This window comes from Thermobia domestica, chromosome 1 (genome assembly GCF_964235325.1).
Source record: "Thermobia domestica chromosome 1, izTheDome1.hap1.1, whole genome shotgun sequence".
Taxonomy (NCBI): domain Eukaryota; kingdom Metazoa; phylum Arthropoda; class Insecta; order Zygentoma; family Lepismatidae; genus Thermobia; species Thermobia domestica.
Window position 1 is genome coordinate 341,508 of NC_137454.1, and position 25,626 is coordinate 367,133.

At 36.5% G+C, this 25,626-nt stretch overlaps 2 protein-coding genes across 3 annotated transcripts in view; one reads left to right on the forward strand and one right to left on the reverse strand.

The window, feature by feature from the left end:
- LOC145682987 (uncharacterized) overlaps positions 1–21,634 on the reverse strand; it is a 101,886-nt gene extending 80,252 nt beyond the window's left edge. The window contains exons 1-2 of the mRNA XM_081754344.1: positions 21,495–21,634; positions 8,489–8,618 (exon numbers count right to left, since the gene is read on the reverse strand). The gene's annotated coding sequence lies outside the window, so the exon portion shown is untranslated. The remainder of the gene's footprint in view (positions 1–8,488; positions 8,619–21,494) is intronic.
- Positions 21,635–25,626, forward strand: part of LOC145682979 (protein VAC14 homolog) — an 86,462-nt gene continuing 82,470 nt past the window's right edge. The window contains exons 1-2 of one of the 2 annotated variants that reach the window (XM_081754338.1): positions 21,635–21,767; positions 24,445–24,595. In XM_081754338.1, coding sequence (XP_081610464.1) covers positions 24,446–24,595 — 150 coding nt within the window. In that variant the 5' untranslated portion in view covers positions 21,635–21,767; position 24,445. Of the gene's footprint in view, positions 21,768–21,826; positions 22,139–24,444; positions 24,596–25,626 lie in introns of those variants that run through there. The other variant, XM_081754335.1, reaches the window with a different exon arrangement.

The following is a 25,626-nucleotide window of genomic DNA, read 5'->3' on the forward strand; positions in this document are numbered from 1 at the left end:
CGTGTTGGTTTGAAACGTTGCTTTGATTATACAAATCAATGAATGGTAAGTGCAAGGATCAATATACAATCTATTTCATTTTTAAAAAATACAAAACAATGGTGAATAAACGTTAACAACTGAACAATGAGAATAGTTTATATAACGTGATCGTGTCGTCGGTTCCTCGCACTTTACCACCTGCAAAGGAACTTGGTAAGGTGTTTCTTTTCTAATAAGAATATAAATTTAATTTAATCCCATGCCTTTTAAAAGCTTGTGGTAACAGAATGCACAGTGTTTTCCATTATAATTATGTAATTATAATTTTATATTTTAATATGAAACAATCAAATAATGTTACAACTCTCAGTTTTCGTGAACTTCGTATTGAAGCCAATGTTAAATTTTATGTTTTATGTAACAACACTTAACAAACATATTTTTACAAAATCACGTGATTACAAAACAAAAACGATAATAGAATTGGAATAGATTGTCTATATCGACCTGTTCATTTCGTTTGAATTCATGTTTTCGCTCCTTCTTTTAATTGTGGACTGAGGAGTTAACAGGAGGTAATTTCAAAATGTAAAATGTAAGATTTTATATTAAATATTTAAGACATTACGACATGAAAGGCATATGGATGAATCACTTATTTACTTTTCTACAAATACCAAGCTGGCTTCTGGATATTCGCGTTGACGAATAAGAAAACAAGAAATATTTTAAAAGTACAATTTGTGAACACTCATTTAAAATGGGAAAGTTTATTTTTTCTTTTCTATTACACGTTTCTCTGGAACCGTTAGTCACTTCTACCAAAACAAAAATGTGCTAGTAAGTTCCCTCATATCTGGTAGTGAACTGCAGCAATGAGAAACCTCAGTAGAGCGAATACAGTATCATCCTTGCTCTAGGACAGATTCTTACTTAATGGATATGTTTTGCTAATTTGTTAGGTAAATATATAACGATGTATATACACAAGTTTAAGGTTAGGCTTGTTCAAGGTAATGAATGGAAGTGAATATATTATGGATAATCAAGAACTCTTAGTAAATGTTAAGATACTAATAGATTGGTATGATGTAAAGAAAAACGGAATGCTAAGCCGGAAGACGTGGATTTATGTACCCTTCCAAACCTGTTCCAGATATAGTAAGCAGGGGAAATGCATTCAATTATATAGTGTCGGATTGGTAGTGGAATGCAATACACAGCGTGTTTCTAAATGAATGGTGCGGTTTTAAAAATTAATAATAAATCTATTTATTACCTTATATGGGCAAAACTTACAGCATAAGCGGCGACAACTATCCAAGTTTCTGATGCATTAATCACAACCTTTGAACATGTGCAACCTTGTTCACACATCTACATGGCAATCAGATTCTTCCCATACTCTCATCGTCCGCCGTGACGGTTTACAGTGTATGCATTATCCGATCACACACTTCCTCAAGGGACACGGGCATTGGCTGTACATAAACTCTCTTCAACAAACCCTAACAGAAAGAAATCGCATGGTGATAAACCCGGCGAACGGGGTGGCCATGAGAGAAGGTGGTTGTCTTCTGTTTCAACACGTCCAATCCAGAGGAACACGATTAAGAAGCTCTACTAGTTGCAAAATGTAATCACAACTGCTCTTCAACTGGGGTATCAACCAATTTCCAGCATGAATAAAAGTAAGTCTCCGGTCACAGTTTCTTGTTCGGAGAAAAATAGGTCGTGCACTTTCTCGCGGGACACCGCACAGAAAATGTTCACTTTTGGAAAGTAATGCTGATACTCTATCTGTGTATGTTGGTTGCTCGCTTCCGCAGATACGGACATTCTGTTTGTTCACCTTGCCACTTACATGGAAAGTGGCTTCAGCGCAGAAGGTGAGTCTTTCTACAAAACCATCTTCCCCCATTTTCAACTGCATCTCTTCACAAAAGTCACCCCTTTTCACTTTGTCTGCTGGTGTAAAGGCCTGCACTAATTGCACTTTGTACGGTTTAAAGCATAGCCGCTTACGCAACACATCGTATTCTTTGGCATGCCCAATTCCCTACTTGTGTTACTAAGTGACTTGTGAAGACAGCTGAAACATCTCGCGCACTCTTTCAACATTTACATCAGACACACAAGGCCAACCAGAACTCTTGGCTTTACACAAGCATCCAGTTTCCACGAACTGTTGGTACCACCTATTTATATTACCTGCACGAAACTCGTATCCAAGATCTGGACACCTCAAAACGGAGCACGCAGAGTCTTTTCCTGTTGCAACGCTATTTCGGAAATCGACGCTGCGCCTCCGTAGTAAGCATGATAAGCAAACATCTGATAGCGCATGAAAAACTTGGACAGTTGCCACTGCTTACGGTATAGGTTTTACTCATGTAAGGTAGTAAATAGGTTTTTTATTACTTTTTAAAACTGAACATTCATTTATAAACATGCTGTACTATTCGCAAAGACAATCTTTAACACGGTGTCTACTGAGTTTCATTTTCAAAATTCCAGTATATTCAGTATAACTATCAGCACAATTCCAATATCTATTACAATGCTTTTTTTTTAAAGTTCTTTAACAATAATAACACACTTGATGATTTCAGGTTTGTAATTGTTTCAGCATCAAAAGAATATTTTATTTTTAATAAATTAAGTTACCCTTGATTTTTTAACATTTTTTAAAGGGCTTCCCAATTCCTCTCACAGCCCTCCACTCGACCCATTGTTTTAAATTTCTGATTACAAAATGTATACAACTCTTGCTTTGGAAAAATTTACAATCTCAATGAATACAAAATTGTTTCTAAGACTATTAGAACAATTACAAAAAAGTGTTATTAAGAAATTACCAGTTTCATGATTTTTCCAGTATGTGGATCAAAATTCCAGTAATTTCCAGTATCAGTAGACACCCTGTTTAAGTAAAAATTATTTATACATAATATGATAATTTAAAGTGTGCATATTAACGTAATTTAAGTATAAATAATAAAATATTTATCCTTTGATGCACTTTTGTACTTTATAATCCTCTACAATATTTCGATTTCTCCCCTTCCTGTCAGCACTGTCTGGTAGGTTTTTCTTAGATAGCACTCTTTCTACTCTTCACAGCCTTCTGCATGCTACTTGGTATAGGAGAAAATAATAACTTTGACTTATGAGTACAATTATAAATACATTAAGCTGCACTTAACACTGAAAATCAGTTAAGCGTAACCTGAAGTCATAAGTGAAAGTAGTTGTTTTCTCGTATACAAAGAAGCATCCAGAAGGATACGAAGAGTGGCGGTTCTGTGTTATTCTCAGAAAGGGATTAGTTTGAAGCATCACTTATCTGAAGATATGCAATTATGTTTTTCACAAATATATAGAACTATTAAAGATAAGCAGTAGAAAACTGAACGTTACGGTGTATGTTTATTAACCCCTCAAGATCAATTTTATAGAATGACTTTTCTTGTCAAATAGCAACAAGAAACATAGTTCTCTTCTTTATTATAGTGATCTATAGTAAGTGTGTCTAGCCAGAATAGATTACATGGATACTGAAATCTAATGGAACACCGCCTCGATTTTTTTTAACGTTTAGTTTATACTTTGAGACTGAGGGACACGCCTGATGTGATATTGACCGAATTGGTGGAATGACAGCTTTACTTTAACGTCCCGCGATTATGAACTTTAGGCTAAGGAAGACGGATGATTAAGGTAAGTGAATGATGATGGAAGAATTGGTAGAATGAAAATGTGCGAGAAACCCCACGGACACGATATTGTCCATTACAAACTTACTTGGCCGGGAATCGAACCAGGGACTCCCTACACTAGAGGCAAGCGCTCTACCACTAAGCCACCGTGCTTCCCTGAATTGGTGGAATCGCGGAAGAAACAGAATCCACGCACATGGTGCTCGTCCACCACAAAGAACACCTGGTGTAAGCGGGGTTCGAACCAGACCCCACGCACCAGAGATGAGCTCTCTACCACTGAGCTACAGCGACACTGGAAGTAGATTATAGTTAGATCGACATGCGTCTTTTGATCGTATTTTCCTTAAGATGCCTCATCACAGTGAAATTAGAATACCGCTAATTTTACAGTAGTTATGTGATATCTTCAAATAGATAAAAGATAATCGAAAAGTGGAATAAGAGCACCCTAGACAATATTATTTTGTATGAGGTACCGTTATCATGAGTCATCTAGTAGTCTTCCGTTTGCAGCTATTTAGTAACGCGAAAACAAATGCCGAATTTCAAACCGAAAACAAATGCCGAATTTCAAAACTGGCTGGAAATCGAAAGCAGATAAGTGAGTCGTGATAGCGGTATCTCATGTAACATAATATTGTCTAGGGCGCTCTTGTTCCACATTTCGATTATCTTTTATCTATTTGAAGATATCAAATAATTACTGTAAAATCAGCGATACTTTAATTTCGCTGTAATGAAGCCTCTTAATGTAGATAAGAAATGCATTGGTATTAAGGTAGAAGTAAATTAAGTCTCGTTCCTTAATTGCCGCACTATGTATATCAGACTTAAAACAGTTGTGTATCCGATATACGGAGGATATTTATACACCAGAGAGAGTATCAGGCACAGACTAGAATATACAGACCGCAAACTCAGAGAAAAACTGGCAACAGTAGCGCCTCTAACATGCGACGACGGAACTAACCAATCGATCTGACGTCACCTACGTGGAAATTTCGAAAGTAACCACAGACTAGATTTTTGCTCCTTTAGATACATTTGGGAACAGCTTTTTCTGTTGACGCACTTCGCGGCACTTAGATATTTTCAAACTGAATTCTTTAAAAGAAAGAAAAATCTATTAATATAAAAAAAAGCTGGAATGGAACATCTAGTCCAGAAACAGTAAAAGAAAAAGTGAACATTATCTTATCTAATCTTTCTGCACTACATCTAACACTGAGATGTGAAGCAGACGAAAACAATCCGCCGGTTACTATGGCAACGCATGATGTCACGTTCCACAACAGATGGCAGCACCATCCACACACGACGACACTGATCCCGCCCACCGAGAGCGTTGATTGGTTCTTTCGCTGTGTAGACGATCCAAACTGATTTCAATAGCGCATACAGGAAGTTGCTCGTCTGTATGTATTCTAGTCTATGGCATCAGCATTGTTCTCAGAATACAATTTTAGGAAATCCTAACTACGCAAGTTAAATCTTCTGGAAAGCAGAGAGTTCACTTCTGATGTAAGGGAGTCTGATTCGATCCCAGCTTACGCCAAGTGTTCTTTGTGATGGACGAACATCATGTGCGTGGGTTCTTGCGCTTCCTCCTACTTTCTTCATTCCACCAATTCGATCAATATTATCAGCCGTATCCCTCGATCTCGAAGCATAAACTAAACGTTAAAAAAAAGTCATCGAGGCAGTTTTGCGTCAAAGATTTCAGTATCTATGTAATCTACTCCGGCTATCACACTCACTACATATCATTATAATAATGAAGAGAATTATCATTCTTATTGCTGTTTGATAGGAAAAGTCATTCTATATAATCTATCATACACCTTAACGTTCACAAATATTCTTTCTTCAAAACTGTGCTTTCCAAACGCGATAACAATGTAGATGCAAATGCTGAATAATAATAATAATAATAATAATAATAATAATAATAATAATAATAATAATAATAATAATAATAATAATAATAATAATAATAATAATAATAATAATAATAATAATAACAATAATAATAATAATAATAATAATAATAACAATAATAATAATAATAATAATAATACATAAATAAATAAATAAATAAACTTCGCTTTATTCTAATAAAACTTTGCATCATCTTTAGAGAGCAATACATTAACCCAACTACCTTTATCAACATTACCTAGGTACACATTCAATCAACACTAAGTATAAACTGACAAGAGGCCATTACATTGCTCATGACTATAGCCAATAAAATGAGCCTATTATCTGAAAAACAATTAGCCCGTACTGAAAACCTTTTGCTATTCAAAAACATGGCAACGAATAAACGATATTGTCCCCATATACCTTTTTTAAGAGCGCACAGAACTTAATACTGACTGTTTATTCCACGCTGAAATTGTGACGAGGAATCACAATATCAGTCTAACTTACTCACGTCACGCTCCACACTGCCGATCAGTTGAGCTGAAAATTTATAGATGTGTTCCCAATGTCAAACGCAAGATTTACCATCATAGAAAACCTCCTTGTCAAAACTAACTTCGCAGAAAAAAAAAAAAAAAAAAGTGTTGTTTGCCACACTGTGTACGTTACAATGGAGGTCGAAATGGTTTACAGCCTACGGGTATCATTATCGTTCATATAATGCAGACGCGATTTGGTATTCACTTCAACTTTCTTTTAAGAATTTGTAAAACTGTCTTATTCTTGAGTTCACTCCATAATTGGAAGTCTAATAGTGATCGCTTTCAATAGAATTTAATGACCTAGTATCAGTAGGCAACATCCGAAAACTGGATTAATTACAATGTCAGATATGAAGTTCGATATTGGTCTTGGAATTAAAACGGAGATCAACGAAGTCCTAAGACTCCATACCTATCTCAAAAGAACACCCAGCGATTAAATCAACGTTTGATGAAAATGTCACGTGATAGGTGAAAGTAGCTCCTGTAGCAGTACGCGGATAACAAGCATCGACAAACTTTGTTGATAGATGCGCAAATTTTTCACAGTTGAAGAACACCTCAACAGGCAGAATGAAAAGCTGTTTGCTACGACCAGTGCTGCAGCAATACAAGTGAATAACTTCCCCGGGTCCAGCGAGGTCATCACTCTGCATCAGTAATAGTTTGACTGTGTGTGTCGTACCTGGATCCCACTGACGTCCATTTTTGACAAAAAGGTGTGAAAACAGGGATCAAAATGTACTAGGAGGACATTCTCCGTAAGATGGTGAAACCCCTTCGCATTATTATGTTCAGAAACAAGTTTTGGGTGTTCCAACAGGACTCAGCACCAGCTCATAAGGTGAAGACGACGCAGGATTAGTTTTGTGGCAACAAAATTGCATTCACCACCACCGAAGAATGGTTCTCATCTATTCCAGATTTAAATCTTCTTGACTACAAGATCTGACCCTATTTGGAAGAGAAGGTGTGTGCTCAACCTCACATGATTGTGGACCGCGCTTGAAGTCTGCTAGAGTGAAAGCAGTGGCCGCCATGGACATGAATGTGGTGCGTGCAGCCACTGATGATTAGCTGCTTCGTTTACAAGCTTGTATTCAGGCACAGGGACATTTTGAATAACTGCTGTGCCTACTGATTTCTCACTTACCCTTGTTCACCACGTTTCTTTCTCTCCACACTTCATTTTTATGTTGCTAACCTAGAGAAAGAACTTTTGACCAAACCCTTTAAGCTAAAAGGGCCAGATGACTAATGAAAGAGAATAATCATTAAAGAATGGGTAGAATACGAATGTATGAAGACAGGTGAGAATTCCCAGAAAACTCGCGGATACGATACTGTCTACCACAAATTCAAGCGGCCTGGGATCGAGCTAGAGCTCCCTTGCAGCAGAGGTGAGCGGTTTACCACTAACTCCTCATGCCACCAACTTAGGTATATGTTGATGGCTTTTCCTTTGGTCGTCCTTCATTTGGTCAATGTCAGAACAGAATATATGGCATGCGATCGATCTGACTCTACTTGGTATCATGGGACTTCACGAGCTTAGTACACAGATTAAATATTATGGTGTGCAGGCCGTTGGCTTCTGAGTTCCTGACCACCAAAGTTGAGATTCAACTTAGTGAAACGTCATTATATGTGGAATGCTATCCAAAATATTAATCCGATCTTGACTAAATTTTGTTTGGTAGTAGATATCGTATAGCTTGGTATGTTCACGAAATACAGGGTCCGGCAAAAGACCTCTCGTATTTGAAGAGGACGCTGTGTGAGTTGTGAAAAGGATACGGTGGAGGAGCGGGTATCGGTCGAAAGCGGTATACATGCCATTTTCAGTAGTCGCAATCACGTGGCGTGGCGCGGTGAGCATCGTTCGTCTGTTATGGAGGAGTATATTTGTAATGGTGGTTCTGTGATTTCTACTCACCGGGTATTTCGCATTCGAACTTGGACGACAAAATTCTTTTCCGGATAGAAAAACTATTAACGTTAGATACCAAACTTTACAGCAACAGGATCTGCACTGAGAAAAACATCGCCTGGCCGACCTCGGACCGTAACAACGGCGGATAATTTGGCGCGGATGAAAGCGTCCATCTAGCGATTTCCAAAGCGTTCAGGATTTAAACAGGTTCAATAATACATAATTGCTCCATCCTTCCAGCAAAACCAGATCTCACGCAACTGTTATTAGTGTCATGAGAACTGGTTGAGACGACTAATATTAAAGATGAAAAACGGCCGATATCTATCAAACAAACTATTAAAAATAAACGTACATAAATGCACATAATAATACTATCTTACCTAATATTGATGCATGGTATACAGACGATGAGGTAATGAAACACAATTTGCAACTCGCAATTTCTCTGTCTCGTATCATTTAAATCAAGACAACTCTACTCCACTTCCACCCACTCCCCGTTCACGGATGCTGTGGAAAATAAATGTAAATAAAGAAGTTAAAAACACTGAACATAGAACACAACATAAATTTCAATATTACTAACTATCTGTTGGAACATGAGCATGGACTAATACCAATGGGAGTTTCATCGCAAGAACTTCCGTTGTGAAACAAGCAAGTGTCAGGAATGTTTACAGTTCTATGTGACAACATAAGGGCAGATTACATAAAGGAACCTAATGACCATGGATTCTTCACAGACAAGCGAGAGTAAGAAAAACACATTTAACATTCAAGTATGTTGCTCTTGATGAATACTGCAACACAAAGAAAGACACGTGTGAGTATAATGAAAAATAAAAAATAAAGTCTTACCGGTACGTCCTACGTTTACGTCTTTTAGGCTGAAGGACTCAGACGATTAAAGAAAATGAATGAAAATAAAAGCCACGGACACGAGATAATTCATCACAAACTTCCGTGGCTCAAAATCGAAATAAGAACTCATCGCATCAGAGGTGTGCGAAATTTATACGATTCGTTAAGAGTACAATGCAGAAATTACTACTATTTCCGAACTGTAAACATTTCTAACCTTGACAAATTACTACAGCGCAAAGTATGAAGCGATTTTAAGCATGCCGTTAGTACAAAAATAAAATAAATATTGGTTTTGTCTGTACCATTAGCCGTCATGCTTTGTCATGGGAGACCCCAGTTCGATTTCTAGTAACTGCACATGTTGTTCGAAGCCCATGTTAATTATATCTTCATGTCTTATATAGCCTTGGTGCTGCAATGACCTGACAACAGTAAGTGGTCTATTCCGTGCCATCTTAGCTGCATTATGAACCCTTGGGTCAAGAGCTGTGGTGGGAACTACGATTAAATTTTACATGTAATTCTGTTCGGAGACACCCAGGCAAGTGACATCGGGTCCTAGTCTATTCACGAACATGCATGGCCAATGGCGCGTGCACATTCACATCATTACTTTTATTTTTGAAAAATTAATTTACTACTAACTATAAAACACGAAAGAGTAATGAAACTTCTTTTACATACTTTTAGTTTGTAAAGAGAACATACATTTCTTTTTAACTTGAAGCAAAGAGGCTACAAAGAAGGGATTACAGTTGAAAAGTCTAAAATGTTTATAAAGTTGGTCTGATCACAACCTTAAAAATACACTAAGTTTATACGAAGAAACAGGAAAGGTTACGTGAAGCAGGAATGGAATATTCTAGACTCTGAATATAAAAAGTTGAATGAAACTTTTAATTGTAAGTCGCTGGTATGAACTGTAAAATACATGGCACTGAATGTTTATGAAAGAATTATAGTGAACAGGCCCAGAAGGCCAATTGCACACTATGCTGTCCAGTAGTCAGCATTAAACCAGAGATTCCTTTCATCAGAAGCGAGTGCTCTAAAACTTAAGCCAGCATGTCCTCACTTCACCTCAAAAGTTGGATCTGAATATTGTCGTTCCAACCAGAAAACCTGCTGTCACATTTTTTTCCCTTTATGGGTTATCAGGGTGTCTACTAAAATTCCAAATTGAAATTTTGTGACTTTTTCGTGACCTTTTCTTTACCAAATCATATAATTTTGCAACATTCTCAAGAGCGAATTTGGGTGCGAATACGCCGAATATTCATGAATGCGATAGAAGCGTGCTTTGCTTGTGATTTGGTAGCGTCTAAAGCCGACCATAGACTTTTTTGGTAATGAATTTTGACGTTTTATACAACAAAATTTTCCAGTCTGTACTTACATTTGTACAGATTTAAAAAAAAATCGCTACCCAAAAGGTAAATTTCTGGACTTTCGTGACCGTTTTCTGATTTCGTGACTTTTCCGGGGCTTTTGTGACTTTCGTGACCGATAGACACCCTGGTTATGAACTTCATGTGGTGTTCCGTAAAAAGTAAAGGATAGATTTCCAAATTGCTATTACCACTAACAGTACATGAGACAGAGCTAATTTAAGATACAAAAGTTTAAGGTAATTCTAGAAACTATATATTTTAAACAATTTTCTTTCTTTCTCCTGAACAATTTACTTTTAGTTACATAGCAGGTTTACTAGTTAGAATGAAATTATATGTTATCTTCACTTGGAATTCAAAATCGTTCCGCAACTTCATACCTGATGCCAACAAAAAGTGTAAAACTAGCTTTCAGAAGAAATCTCAATGACAACCTACATACGGCAAAACAAAGTGTTTAACCACCTTTGGTCTTAAAACTAACGAGGTCTGCGAAGAGTCTAATCTACTAGTGAAATTAGTGTTTACAACAGTCAAAATATACTGAGGGGCAACCACAGCAATAACTTAGACATTGTGGAATTCCGCATAAATTATTGTTTTTTTTGTAATACCAGTGAATTGACTGTAAATACAGGGACGTTTATGGTTGTTCTTTAAAAGTGAAAATGAAATATTTCAGTTGTATTACGTCCTTTATGCTACGGGAAACGGATGATTAAGGCAAATTAATGATGATGGAAAAATTGGTATAATGAAATTGTGGGAGGCAATGGGAGTACCTCAAGGAAACCCACGAACACTATGTTGTCTACCACAAAGTTACTTGGCCGGGAATCAAACCAGAGACCGCACTACCAGAGGTAAGCACTCTACCACTAAGCCACCGTGCTACCCATTGTTCATTGAAAGATAACAAAACTTAGAAGAGATATAAAAGTAAGAATCCGGTGTCACAGTAATAATACTTAGAATTATCATAAATACTGTCCCAACTTTTGAGGGTGGTTGTACTCCCGCCCGTACAAGCGAGCGATGTCAAGAGCGGTATCGTGAAGCATGAGTCATTGATGAATGAGCTGAAGAAGTGTAAAGGTGTCAGTGCCTGTATCCATGATAGCGATGCACAGGCAAGGCAACCAAAATCAGCAGGGGAAATTTTCAAATCCCTCCAGATGTTGCAAATTAGTAACAAAAAAAATCGTTTACCGCACTATCCAGGGCTTTGTTCAGACTGGAACTGTGAAACATCGCCCTCGGCAAGGAAGACCATGCACAGTACGAATACTGGAACTTGTGAAAGCAGTGGCGGCGCGTGTGCAACGAAATCCAGTGTGGCCCGTGAGTTAAATATATCGAAAATGTCTATTTCTCGCAGCTAAGCAACGATCTGGGACTCCATGTTTACAAACAACGCAAAGGACATCATCTGACAAGTGAGCTGAAGTGCTAGAGGCTCCTAAAGGGAAAGTGCTTACTTAATCGTTACGCAGTAAATAGGCACCGTCGAATCCTTTTCACTGATGAAAAGATTGTCAGTGTTGACTATTGAGAAGGCTTTCAATGACCAAAACGACAGAATATACGCCACATTAACTAAAGAAGCTAGTAAAAATGCACCAAGAATCCAGAAGGGTCACCATCCTGCCTGTCCTGGTGTGGTGGGGTGAGTTACGAGGGCACCTGTGAAATGGGTATCAAAACGTCAGCCAAAGTGTACCAGTGTTTGTGAGATTAGTCAAGAATCTCGGCAATACTTTTTTTCATGGACACAACTGGAGCTTCCAGCAGGACTCAGCCCCAGCACACAAGGCACGGACAGCCCAGCAGTGGCTGGAGGCAAATGTTCCTGACTTCATTCCCACTTCTGATTGGTCTTCTGGAAGCTCGGAACTAATCCGTTTGAACTAGAAATTGTGGTCCAAACTTTAGGAGATGGCTTTCAAGAAGAGATATCCCAATGTTGGAAGATTAAAACGGTCTCTTTGGGAGGTAGCTGCAGATTTCCCAGTTGCTGTGTTGCGTAATGCAATTTATGAATGGCAACAAAGACTTAAGGACTGTGTGTGTGCTAATGATGATCATTTTGAATAATTATACGTGATTTTAGTTCATAATGCATCCATGTCACTCATGTTATTAGAATATTGAAATATCTCTAACCATTTTGTATCAAGGTAATTAAAACTTTGGAACAGTATTTATAGTAAGACTGGGTAAATGGTGCTGATGACATTCCCAGAGAGAAAAGAAATATTCAATTAAAGTAACAAACACGTACGCACAAGGTAATTCAGTTTTCTTATGATCAATATGTGCCCTGAGTAGGTACACTTAAGTAGTGGTTGGAGAAGCTGTAGTTCTCAAGCTATTCTCTCACGTTTCGATCAGAAAGTTCTTTACAATCATACATTTTTATATAGCCCTTACTTAGTATTTATTTATTTATAAGAAACTGTGGATGTTTTCGAAATGTGGGTGTGAAGAAGAATGGTGAGAATTAGCAGGATCGAGCGGAAAACAAATGAAAGGGTGTTAAAAATGGTAGGGAGAAATATTATTGTTAAGAACAAGTTTAGATATTATTAAAAGGAAGAGAAACTTATTGGGACATTGGTTAAAAAAAAAAGTATCACGAGAGACGTGCTACATGTTATAGTGGCAGGAAAGAAAGGGAAAGGGCGAAGGAGACTACAATAAATGGACGAAATCAAAACAGAAAAATCTTACGTGAAGAGAAAGAGGTTAGCAGAAGAACGTGGAGCATGGAAGCTTCTCAGTTGCGGCAAGTAACCTGTCAATAATGGCAGAATACCTACGATGATGATGTGCCGTATTCCATCTGATAAGGTTCAGTATGAATTTTTGAATTTCGCAAGTCTCACACTTTTCGTGCCAAATACTGGATGGATGGCCAAGGAAATTCATTGAAATAACAGGTAACGTTCTTAAGTCCTGAAAATATGAGCACAAATCCTAAACTTTAGGTCTTCTATAGTTTAGGACTTGCGCATGATCCATTCACTTGCTTTAGTTCTGAAATTCGTCGATGCAACTGTGTAGTGATTTCAGTAATGGCGTTACGAACGCAGTTAATTCCCATGGTAAAAGTTATATTTGTAATACTAAAACTATTAACTAATCTGTTGTTAAATATGAATTAAATAAAGTAACCTGCTTTGGTACGAATAAATTAAGCCAGTTTTCTCTCGCTCTCTTTGCATGCAGGTTATTTTAGAATGTAAATTCCGATAGTATCTTTACTGGCTTTATAAAGAAGTCAAAGCTTCTATCAAGAAGCGATAGATCTTTTATAAATCGAATTTATTTATCAATGGACTGTGCCATCAGAAGTATGCACCTCTATATCAGAAAAAGGAAATTTTCGTCCTGTACCTAACCTGTCACAGAAAACATTAACAATAAATATTACTGAAATACATTTTAGATGGGGATTTCATTTACGTATGAATCTGTAATTTTTCTCAATGTTTAGAAGCTTCTGTACTCTACAGTATTCATGGCATGGGTGCAATGTTAGCACCACAAGAGTGTTTACGACTTGTGCACGTAAATGGTCTTTCGGACGTCAGCATTTTAGAACTTAAGGATTACATGTAGTTTAAGAGTACCACCGCATCCCCAAAATAACTAGTAGAACAGAATGGAATGGAAGGACTAAAACAAACTCCGAGTGGCAAAGCTGCTTTGACTGCTCAACTTCGGATCGAACTGGTGAAACCGCATTCTGTAAACAACTGATCAATTCTACAGTTTCAAAATATGCATACATGTATATCTATATCTATCTATCTATCTATATATATATATATATATATATATATATATATATATATATATATATAGATAGACCGTCCTTACGCAAATATACATGCGCAATGTATGAAATTTCTTTCTCTTATTATACATAATTTGCATAAGCAATACAGAAACTTCAACGTATTGATATAATTTATCTATTTTGCCAAAGTCATCTTCCAAGTTTTCAACAAGACATCAAAAGTATTTATATAAAAACATATTAGAATACTACTATTATTATTATTTAACAAATTTTCTGAGAAGTAATGTTACATTATACTGTCCAGTTGGTACTCTTACGCAAACACGAAAAGTAGGACTAGTTTAGAATTGTTTTCCAAGAAACGGCCTTGCATGCTCGGTCAGGCACGTAGCCAAGGGGGACCCCCCCCCCTTCGAGATGAGAAGTGAAAAAAATTAAGGAAGGATGAAACAAAATGAAATGAGAAAAAGAAGGATCAGCGTTAAAAATAAACTACAGGATTATAAACTTTTGGTTACTCTTTCTTATGAGGAAATTTGTATTACTTGCAATACATGGTGGCGAGGTGAGCGAGATATCCTGGAAGAGTCACGGAATTTGCAATTTCTAGAAAAGTTACGGAATTGTCAGAATTTCTGCTACTAGTCAGGGAGATTTTAAGCTTTCGAAAGTATAGTCCCGTTGTGTAACAGCGTGAACATTTTTTTATCATAATTTTTCATCGCATCCTTGCAGTATCACATATGTTATTTCAAAAACAATTTTCTACTGCTCTTTTGACCTGTCATTTGGGACAGAGAGTAGTTGACGGAATAATATAACGATACGACCATAATGATGAATATGATCAGAGGCGCAATAAGTGAGCAGGAATGTATATTGAAAAAGAAAAAAAAGGTTTGTTGATTAGTTATTGATAGGATTATCATGAATATGTAGTTGAATTCACTAAGAAGCATATTTGAAATGTATTTGTGATATAGTGAAGGACTGTCATCATCTTACAGAATAGAAGAAGTGTAAGCTGTTAATATCTTATGAAAGTCTTGCTGTTGCTCATAATATTTAATAATAATAATATAGATACGTAAATAGAGATCTTGTTATATAATGGTGCGACAAAATCCGGGACCCTGTAAAAGTGAAATGAAATGAAATCTTTGAGTTTTACGTCCCACGGTTATGCCGGTTAGGCTAAAGGAGACGGTGATGATGAGTAATGAATGAAATGGTGGAATGAAGAAGATGGGAGGAAACGGGAGAACCCCGAGAAAACCCACGCACACGGTGTTTGTCCACCACAAAGTTCACTTGGCGGGGGCTGGGATCGAACCCGGGACCCCAAGCACCAGAGGTGAACGCTCTACCACTGAGCCACCGCGGCCCCCAACCCTGTAAAAGTCTTGAAGCATAGTAAAGACAGGGTTCAGTTCTAATATCAAGGGACTTATGAACTTAAATTATACTTGTTTTCGTAGTGGAAGAAAAATTGAGCGCAAGACTAATATGGCCAATGTGCATAATGATGGTAGGTCAATGACGGATAATACAGAAGAAACCGTATCGCAATTGGTAAATACTAACCAAATCTTGGATATGTTTATGCAATTAAAGCAGCAAATATCCAGTGAGCTTACAACGAAAGTCAGTGAAATTACAACGAAAGTCGAAGAAATGAAACTCGATACGAGTCAACAGCTTGCAACGAAAGTCGAAGAAATGAAACTCAATACAAGTCAACAAATACAGCTGATGTCTCAAGAAATCACTCAACAACTGACGCAGCGAATTGATTCTAAGTTAGACTTAATAATTGATCAAAATGTAGGCCGGACCTCATCACATAGTGTACAACAGTCTCCAAATATACCAGGAAACGTAAACATGGCGGAAAGCGAAGAGGGCGTTGATTTAGAACTGTCTGCTAATTTACTTCCAGAAACACTTGATATAGACATAGAAGAGCTTGATGATGCAGAATATGACATTCCACCAGTTGATAAACCTCCAATACTGGAAAGCATTTTGAACGAACTGGACGACCAAGGATCCCTCAGTGATGATGAAGTTTCTTCCCCTTTGCAACAAGTCGAAGAGACTGGCTACGTTCAAGAAAGTAGTGAAACTTTTTCGCTTGAAACTTTACCGCTTACCTCCCGAGGAAGCTCTGATGCCAGAAGTCGGTGTTCCTCCGAGAGGAAGAAAAGAAGAAGAAGCCTTATCGGTGCCACTTCATATGACGCCATCTTGAGACATTTAATTTTAAAAGGAATATCATCGCAATTAATGTCCGAAAGCGAACGAGTCAACGGTGGCCAGCCATCAGCAATGGTAGTTACAACCATGATCGTCGTCGGCACGTCCCATGGTTTGGTGCTGGTGTTTGATGCTATCCAAACCTTGAAATGGTGTTTAGGAACAACTGCGCTTGGAGAGAAATATGGATCTGTGTCAAGTCTCTGCTTCAACTATGATTGTAGCAGAATTCTGGTTGGCTTTGCGAAAGGGCATATTTTAATGTATGATCTTACCAATGGGAAACTTCTAAGAACTATGACGGATGCCGATCCACCTGGGACTTCCGTTCTTCATGTTAAGTTTACAGATTTGCCAACGTTAGCGTTGTACAGCGATAGTGGTGGCTCAGTGTTCGAATTAAATTTCAAACGAATTATGGGAATACGGGGCTGTGATTCCCGATGCTTGTTTTCTGGGAGCAGAGGAGAAGTGTGTACCATAGAACCCTTGCTGCTTCATAATTTCCAGAAGCTACTTCATGATGTTGTTATGGTTGCAATGGCAACATTATCTAAGGTAATTGTGGTAACAATACGTCCTAGGATGCAGGTGCTATTTACCCACGCTCTTCAGGCTGCTAACGTAAATTAGCCGATATCAGAAGAAACTTGTCTTCATAAGAAGAAAGGAGCAATTAAAAGTATACGTATGATTTCATTCGGTTATGTGATGTTCGGTAGTAATTAGAAATAATTTATCTGTTCCTTTAATAACTCATCTATAATTAATTCATTATGAAATGATTATGTAATGTACATATTGACTTAAATATTTTTGTTGTTGTTAATTTATGTTCCAATAGGAGAGCCGAATATACTTAGTTGAATTTCATGACATTAATCTTAAATCAAAATCTATTTCATTTGTTTTGTGTAGATAGTACGAATATTTTCTTTTGTTGTTGTTTTGTTAATTTCATAAGTTATAGTAACATATGAGAAGGCGAAAGTAAACGTAAACGAGTTCTATTTGTCTTATCCTAATTTAAAATATTAGTTTCAATTTTATATTAATTGCAGATCATAGTTCACTATTATACAATATGTACTTGTTTTATGTTATATTGTTGCTCACAATCTTTGCATGTTATATTGCCTTTTATTAACATCTAATAGGATGATAGTCGTTATTTATAAACAATGTTGCTAGAACATGGATGAATATGTTAAATATAGATAAAAATGATACGGGAAGGAATATGTAACTAATACCCTTGCAAAAACCATTAGTTAGTTTTCATTTTTTTGAATAGTCCCATCGACGATATATTTGTTTTTGAATCGACGTTATTAATATATGGATATATGATGATATAATTAATACTATATATAAAAAAATATAATATTGTAATATGAATATATATATAAGGAAAAGAGAAGAAAAATATTTTTAATAATGTAATTTTAAATCCATACGAGGGCTATTCAAAAGGTCAAAAGTTGGAAACATTTAATCCAGGGTTCTTTCCTTCACATTATTAACGTTACGGAATTCCCGTTCGAGCGACATAGTATATAATGATACGACCATAATGATGAATATGATCAGAGGCGCAATAAGTGAGCAGGAATGTATATTGAAAAAGAAAAAAAAGGTTTGTTGATTAGTTATTGATAGGATTATCATGAATATGTAGTTGAATTCACTAAGAAGCATATTTGAAATGTATTTGTGATATAGTGAAGGACTGTCATCATCTTACAGAATAGAAGAAGTGTAAGCTGTTAATATCTTATGAAAGTCTTGCTGTTGCTCATAATATTTAATAATAATAATATAGATACGTAAATAGAGATCTTGTTATAATAAAAACAAAAATTTATATGGAAAGAAAGTTCTGTTAACATTTGATTCAACAGAGAAAGGAACGCAGATATTGTAAAATTTTTTACAAGACATTATTGAATATGTACTTTTTATAATAGTGAATATGTACTTTTTATAATAGTTGAGGTCATAATGAAAGGAAAATTGCTATATTTGAATAAGCAGAGGAAGAAAGTAATTAGTTTATAATCTTTTTCAATACGTTTTTTTTTATTATTATTATTTTACTCATTTCTGCATAGCTTGTTATTAAAATACTTAGCAATATATCCTCATTTTATTGTCCTAACAAACCAATATATGTTGATAGTAAAGTAGTTTAGATTGATCGGGCTCCTGGGCCTTCAGGATTTCATGTAACCCCCCCCCCCCCCCGTTACGAAATTCTTGCTAAAGGAACCAATATATATTCCAGTAAAAAGTTTAGAATGATCGAGCCCCTGGTGTGATGACCATAGTATTTCATGTCACGGACCCCTCCCCCCCCTTCACGAAATCCTGGCTACGTGCCTGGCTCAGTGCAGTTGAACGAAAAACACCCACTAGCACATATGGTCGGTAGTCAAGACAAGTTAGTCTTACGTCAACTAGCGGTCGCGCAGAGGTACGCCCATAATAAGCACGCGCGTTAACGAAGGTGGGTAAAGAAAAATTTCTTTGTTTCAACATTTACTAATTAGCGGTTTGTTTACATGGTAGAAAGTAGTGTCATGATTCGTGTCTGCGTAAGTATACCAAGCAGAGAGGTTTTCTAAAGTCCATCCCATAGACACTAATTAAAGAAAAGAGAAAGTTGGTCAGGGATTACACTTAAAAGTACTATCTCGTTATTTATGTCACGAAATAAAGTGATAGCCTTGGTTAGGATGGCCATCTACCCGATTATCACATTCCTCTACCGTCCCGACAAATTTTCTGCCACACTGATGACACTTTCCGAGTTTTCTTATCAATTTGGAAAAATATCAGGGGTTAAGTGCCACAAAGTAGATCCACGGACATCGAACTTAACCGGAACTAACAAGCCCAACCTAATTTACTGTACCGTAAGCTAACTTAAGGCTTAACATGCTGGACCTACTCTGCGGCAGAGAAGCCAAAATCAAAATTGAAATAAACAGTTCCATCTCGATTCTTGTAAATATTCGTATCCATCGACCACAAAGAAACTTGTAACAGTCGAACGTAGTTCGGAAGGCGATCATATGATAACACTGTGTAGGATGCGTATAACGGAAACGGGTTAAGTTCCAAAGTTGGTCGTTCGTAAATAACAAAATTTTGAAAATTTACCGGGAAGAAATGAATAATTTGTTTGGTGCTTGATAATGTATAAGGACAGCGAAAGTTATATTCAATTCCTTACATAAACAGTTCTAAACATGGAACTACTTGGCAAGCTGAGGGAACTACTTGGCGCAAGGTTATTTCATGGTAAGAGTATGGGAATGTAATGAGCATTTGTTTTGTAAACATGGCTGGTGATAATCACGAAAATCTATTAAAAGTAAGTAAAATCATGACTTAATAAATCTAAGAATAAATTGTAGAAAATGCAGTAATCAAATAAATGTAAAGAAACGTGGACAAAATTATACTTTTCAATGTAATGGTAATATAACCAACATGGCGGCAAGGTTCTAGAACACAGGTCCCCCTTCCTATTTAGCTGTAATAAAGACAGAAAACAACGTTGCCTGCGGGGTTCTAACCCGCCTTCACTCGCTGACGGTCGCTCGGTAATACTATGTGAATTGAATATTAAACTTTGGTACAGAAAGGAACCATACACTTTCTTTGCCAAAAACTAGGCGGACGACCAACTTCAGAATAAATGCCACGGAAACTTACGTTTATTGCTTAAAATATCTTTAAAACAAGAATATAACAGGTAAAATCATTTGGTTCACTCGAGCAGACGGTTCTACCAAACACAAAATTTATATGCCTACGTAAAATAAGATGCGTAACGTTTTTCGTGAAGGAATGCGAGTGTGAATATAAGTAATTATTGCCAGTGTACAGAATATTGAAATAAATTTTTGAGTAATAGTGAAAGTACTGTAGTAGTGTAATTGTGCTCTTCCACTATCCTCGTTCATGCGTATACCGGCCGTCGCTGACGTGCCTGCTCGCTCCCAACGGACGCATCTCCTTGCTATCGGTCGGACCCCTGCTGTGTTCCTGCCCTGACTCGCTTACATAGCATTCGAACTTCTTAGTAGCAACCTAGCACAAGTTGCTTCGTGTTTTACAGCTATAGTTTTTATGCCATTCTTCCACACTATTTATACTGATCACCCCTGAAGTCAATCTGCAACTAGTAATGGAGCTACGGTACTCATTTAGTGCAGGCTCTGCAAAAAGAAATACAAAACTCTAACTTGACCTGAAAATGTGAGAAATGTATCAAAATTTGGCAGAACCGTCTGGTCGAGTAATGCTGATCATTTAAAGGATAAAAGGGAATGTGTGTTCGCGTTTTGTAAATGTTTGTTTTCTTCAATGCCATGCTTTTCACTTCATGAAATATTGTAACCTGTGTTCACCAGATTCGAACCCAATGTACTGTGCTCATGTTAAGGCAAATTTACATGCATACTATCTGTTTACACACTAGCATGTCTGGCAAAGCACTAGGGGTGAAATCTCAAATCACATCTCAATGAACGGCTCCTTCTATCCTTGCGAGACAATGCGTTGTTCAACGGATGCATTACGGTAGGTGTAAATATTTGCAATTAAAAGCATATGAGAATTTCTTTACTGACACACTACGAGGTGAACATGCTGTCTAACCTGAACTGATTGTGTACGTTAAACTGTATTCGTGAACGATATACGGGTAATCGAACTGAAATTAAGAATGCAAAGTGGCGCATAGTAATTCATTATTCCAATCACTGAATAACTTAGTATTTAATATAAAATCTGCTCGGTACTAGTTTTCTTTTGCGCCTGCCCAATTTTTGTACTAAATCTACCACTTAGTCTTTCTTTTGTTTTAGGAAATCGAAAAGTTACATAAAAGTCAATTGTTAATACACCTGCAATAAATTCACGTGCTGAATTTTGTATGCTCTAATCAATTCATATACTTTCCTACAATGTTTTGAAATAAATATATTTGTCCTTACTATTTCCAATTGATTTTCTTATAAATTTCTCAACTAAAAATACATTTTTTACCAATTTTAGTACCATAAATCCGTAATATCACGAGAAGTCAAGGCCTAGCCCATTTCTGGACTAATTTTCTTCAACAACATGATGAAATTCTTTCGGTCTTACTAAATTCTCTTGGTAGTCTATAGTACTCATCTACCGTCGGAGTTGTTCTTAAGTGCTAATTACACAAAATACACTTCATCACATTCACTTTCTATAACACTTTTCATCATATTTTCGGTCTTCTATTCCGATTTCCTATGACAGTATGTTCGTTCGCCATGTTTACTAAATAATCGCGCTAAGGTACTCACTTCCGCTGCATAATAGTATTTTAATAAATCATACACAATCTAATAATTTGAGTCAATAATGTATTTGATAAATTAATAAGTGTTGTTTATATAAGTTATTCTTGAAGTGCTAATCCGATTTTTAGATAAAATAGTACACATTTTGAATATGTTAGTCAGGTCGCGAGAAATTCGTCGTGATGTAGGGTGGATAGGGACAGCAGTTTTCGATACAAGTATATTAAATATTAAGTATTGAAGTATATATTTATTATTCGGAATGATGTCTGAAAGAGATTACGCCCCATTAAGTACAGCCTGTGTAAGAGCTTTAAATGACAAGTTATATGATAAAAGAAAAGCAGCTGCTGTAGAAATAGAGAAGTATGTATTCATCACTTGTACTATTTGAAATTTGAGAATGACTAATTTGATACAAGTATAATTATAGTTTATGTCATATACAAAATTCAGAATACTGGTGTAAACATGTGTAATATAAAGTAGCTAACTATATAGGGATATAGTATACGAGAGTGCCTCATCATTTAGCGACGACTCACGAAGTGCAGTCTTTTAAGGATTATTCATTGAGGATATAGGAACTTGAAAATGAGGTAAAAATGCGACTTTCATTTAATTACTGAGTAATATAAAATAAAATGTACGTCGGTTTGCGTTGCGTTTCGTTGTGTTTTATGGTATGCGAAGAATAATAATGTGCCCTTGTACGTAGTGTATGAGTATATGTGGGGGATTTGAAACACATATCGCATGTCAAGTGCACGTGGATGCTTCTTACTACTTCTAAATGTAATAAAATCATTTTTATACGTAGTGCAACAGTAGGAAGTATCGACGCGCACAGATCATGAGGCACTGTTGTATACTATTACCCTATATAGAATGAAAATAGTTATAATTTAAGTGATGATCATTGAACAAATATCCTAATTGGCAGCACATAGATGTTTCATGATAAATTTGTTTTATTATTATATAACACTTAAATGTGTATACGTAGGAAGGGAACCCAACAACTTGGGAGTAATATATCATATTAAGTTTAAAACTCGTATAAATAGTCATTTTGTAATTTTTAATTTGGTATGATTTACAGTGCAAAGTAAAATACTGCTTTGTCAATTACATTTGCAGAGATATTTCAAAATTGCAAGTACCGGCACTGAATTACAAATAGAAAAAGCATCGTTGCAAATAATTTATGGATCCGTACATAACTTAATGATATATTTACTTATGAAGTGGACTTCTAGTACCTTTAAACTTTGTTTCATAGAGTTGCATTCCTCGGCAGAGATTCACTTTAGAAGGGCTTAACCAGTGATTGGTAACTCTTTACTTTGGGCAAGGCAGTGATATACTGTCAGTACATATTATTGCCAAGCGAGCGTCAGCGAGTGAAGGCGGGTTAGAGCCCCGCAGGGCACGTTGTTTGGTTTTTCCTTCTTGGGAACTGTAAATATAATTGCAGGAACCGGATCAGATTCATTGCTTCTTGTCACTGCCTTGCCCAAAATAAAGACTTGCCCAGTGATTTAATGCAAGACCTTTTGGTAGGTATACGCTCGACCGTCTTCAAGTATATAACGTATACGCATATACACTCTTGCTTTCGTAAATTTAAAGTAAGTGTACGTTGGACTAAATATTTTAGGTTGGTTTACGCCGTATACCCGTATACGCCCCATTGCATCCCTGGGCTTAACTAGTATGGGTATAATTAGAGCGTTTTTTCGGTATCCCATTAAAACGACACTTTAAGAAAACAATCTGTGCTATGTGGCCCCGAATAGCAAGAAGTGTATTTAACCCGCGAGTAAGGGCAGAGCTAATGTATGTGCTTAAATATAGTTAACGCAAAACCTAACATTACGTATTTCTTCTGTAAATTCTAAAAATTATCCATAAACTACTGGCACCAAAGCTTCTTGTCAGAACGCAACAAAAACACAAATTTCAGCTTTGTTAATATCGGACTAATTTGAGTTTTGAGTTTCAGTTTACTTTAAGAGGATCATTGTGCTTTGAGTAGTCTGTATAATACTTATGTTGGTTGTGGATTTCTAGTACTAGGAGAGGGTAAAACGAGCGTTACGGGAAGCTATGCCTAAATTCTAACCGACATGAACAGTTAAAATTGTTGAAAGATTACAATATTTGATAAAATGTTTGTGATGACCCGTACAGTAACTGCACGTGCTTTGATAACGTTTACAATTTGTGGATTACGTATGATCAAATTATTTGTCAATTGGAGCTCTGTTTCTCGTGACTTCATAAACTGAATTACGATGCCTGAAAGTCAATTGGCATCGAAAAGAGTTTGCAGAACAAATCGCAAGTGGTATGCATTTTCGTTAGTCGCTGCTAGCAATGCGTTATTAAACTTCATTTAAAATTCATGTAAGTTCCAAGAAAGAAGATATAATTGCAGACCAGATACATTTTTTCGTGTTTCCTTACCCTTCTTCCGGCCGTCTTTCTCTCCTGCAATTTATATTACTATTTACCAGCATAGTTTTAGTAGCTAACAAGTCTAATTCCTTTTATGTACTATTTAGTCTAAGTCCATTTATACTTACGTAGCCGAAATGACAGTAATTCTGACTTTATTCTTTGTAAAGGAAGAGAGATGATTAATATTGTATTTTTTCCTTTCCCTCTAGAATGGTGAAAGAATTCGCAGCAGCCAATAAAACGGTAGAAATAAAGAGATTGCTTAAAGTATTGGGTCAGGACTTTGCCACTTCACAGAATGCTCACGCTAGGAAAGGAGGTTTGATTGGTTTAGCAGCAATCGCCATTGCCCTGGGAAAGGTAACGTATATTACACAGTTCTGAAGTTAAAGGAAGGTTGAGAATTTACAAGTGGGTCGATAACAGTTTAGCGTTCCTTTCAGCACTGAAGCTAAATGAAATGAGGACCTACAGCTTATCGTGGGATCTGAGCGATAAGAGCTGCCAACGGAATTCGAACTCGGAGCTTCTGTGCCGAAGACGCGTGTGCTAACCGTATAGCCTCGTGGGAGATCGAAAATTTATGAAAGATGTACACTCATGTCCAAAATGATTGTCGCATATCTATAACTGTCTTCTTGTAAGACTATAATTTGATAATGATTTTGCAGGGTACTTTTAATACTGATACTATATGTATAATTGGGAAATATATATTTGTGGTAAATTTCATAGGAAAAGAATCATAAATACGAAAATTAGAACGAGTAAAACAAAATGTTGCTAAATGGACAAGGAAGTTTTATTTTCGTTTTATTGTTTTTATTTACTGCTCTTTTGACACGGAATTTGCCACATACATGTCTTTGCCGATTGCACACATACGAACATTATAAGAAATACCGGGCGAATTCGTTATCAAATTATATTTCTGCAACAACATATTTATAGACATGCGACAATAATTTTGGACATGAGTGTACTTTGCATTATTATTTTCAGTCACACATCTTTTGTGTTAAAAAAAAAAAAATGTTAGTTCTCACATTACAAGCCATAAAAGGTGTGATCAAAAAGTAAGGTGAATATAGTTGCACAGCGCCATCTATCGATGTATCCATTTCAACTAGTAAGCCCAGTAGCCTCAACCCTTGGTACAGTCACTGTGTTGTTTGAACGAGTTGTGACATGTTATTTGGCTTCCAGAGGGAGAAGAGTAAGGACGTGTTAAGAGTATTTGTCCCGCGCCAACATTAAGTTTTGTTCTAAATTGCAAAAGAATACCAAAGAAGCTCACGAAATGTCAATATCTAAGTATGGCGATGTAACGGTGGCATTGAGGATTGTTTACAAGTGGTATGAACACCGTGTAACGTGGGTTCCTGTCACCA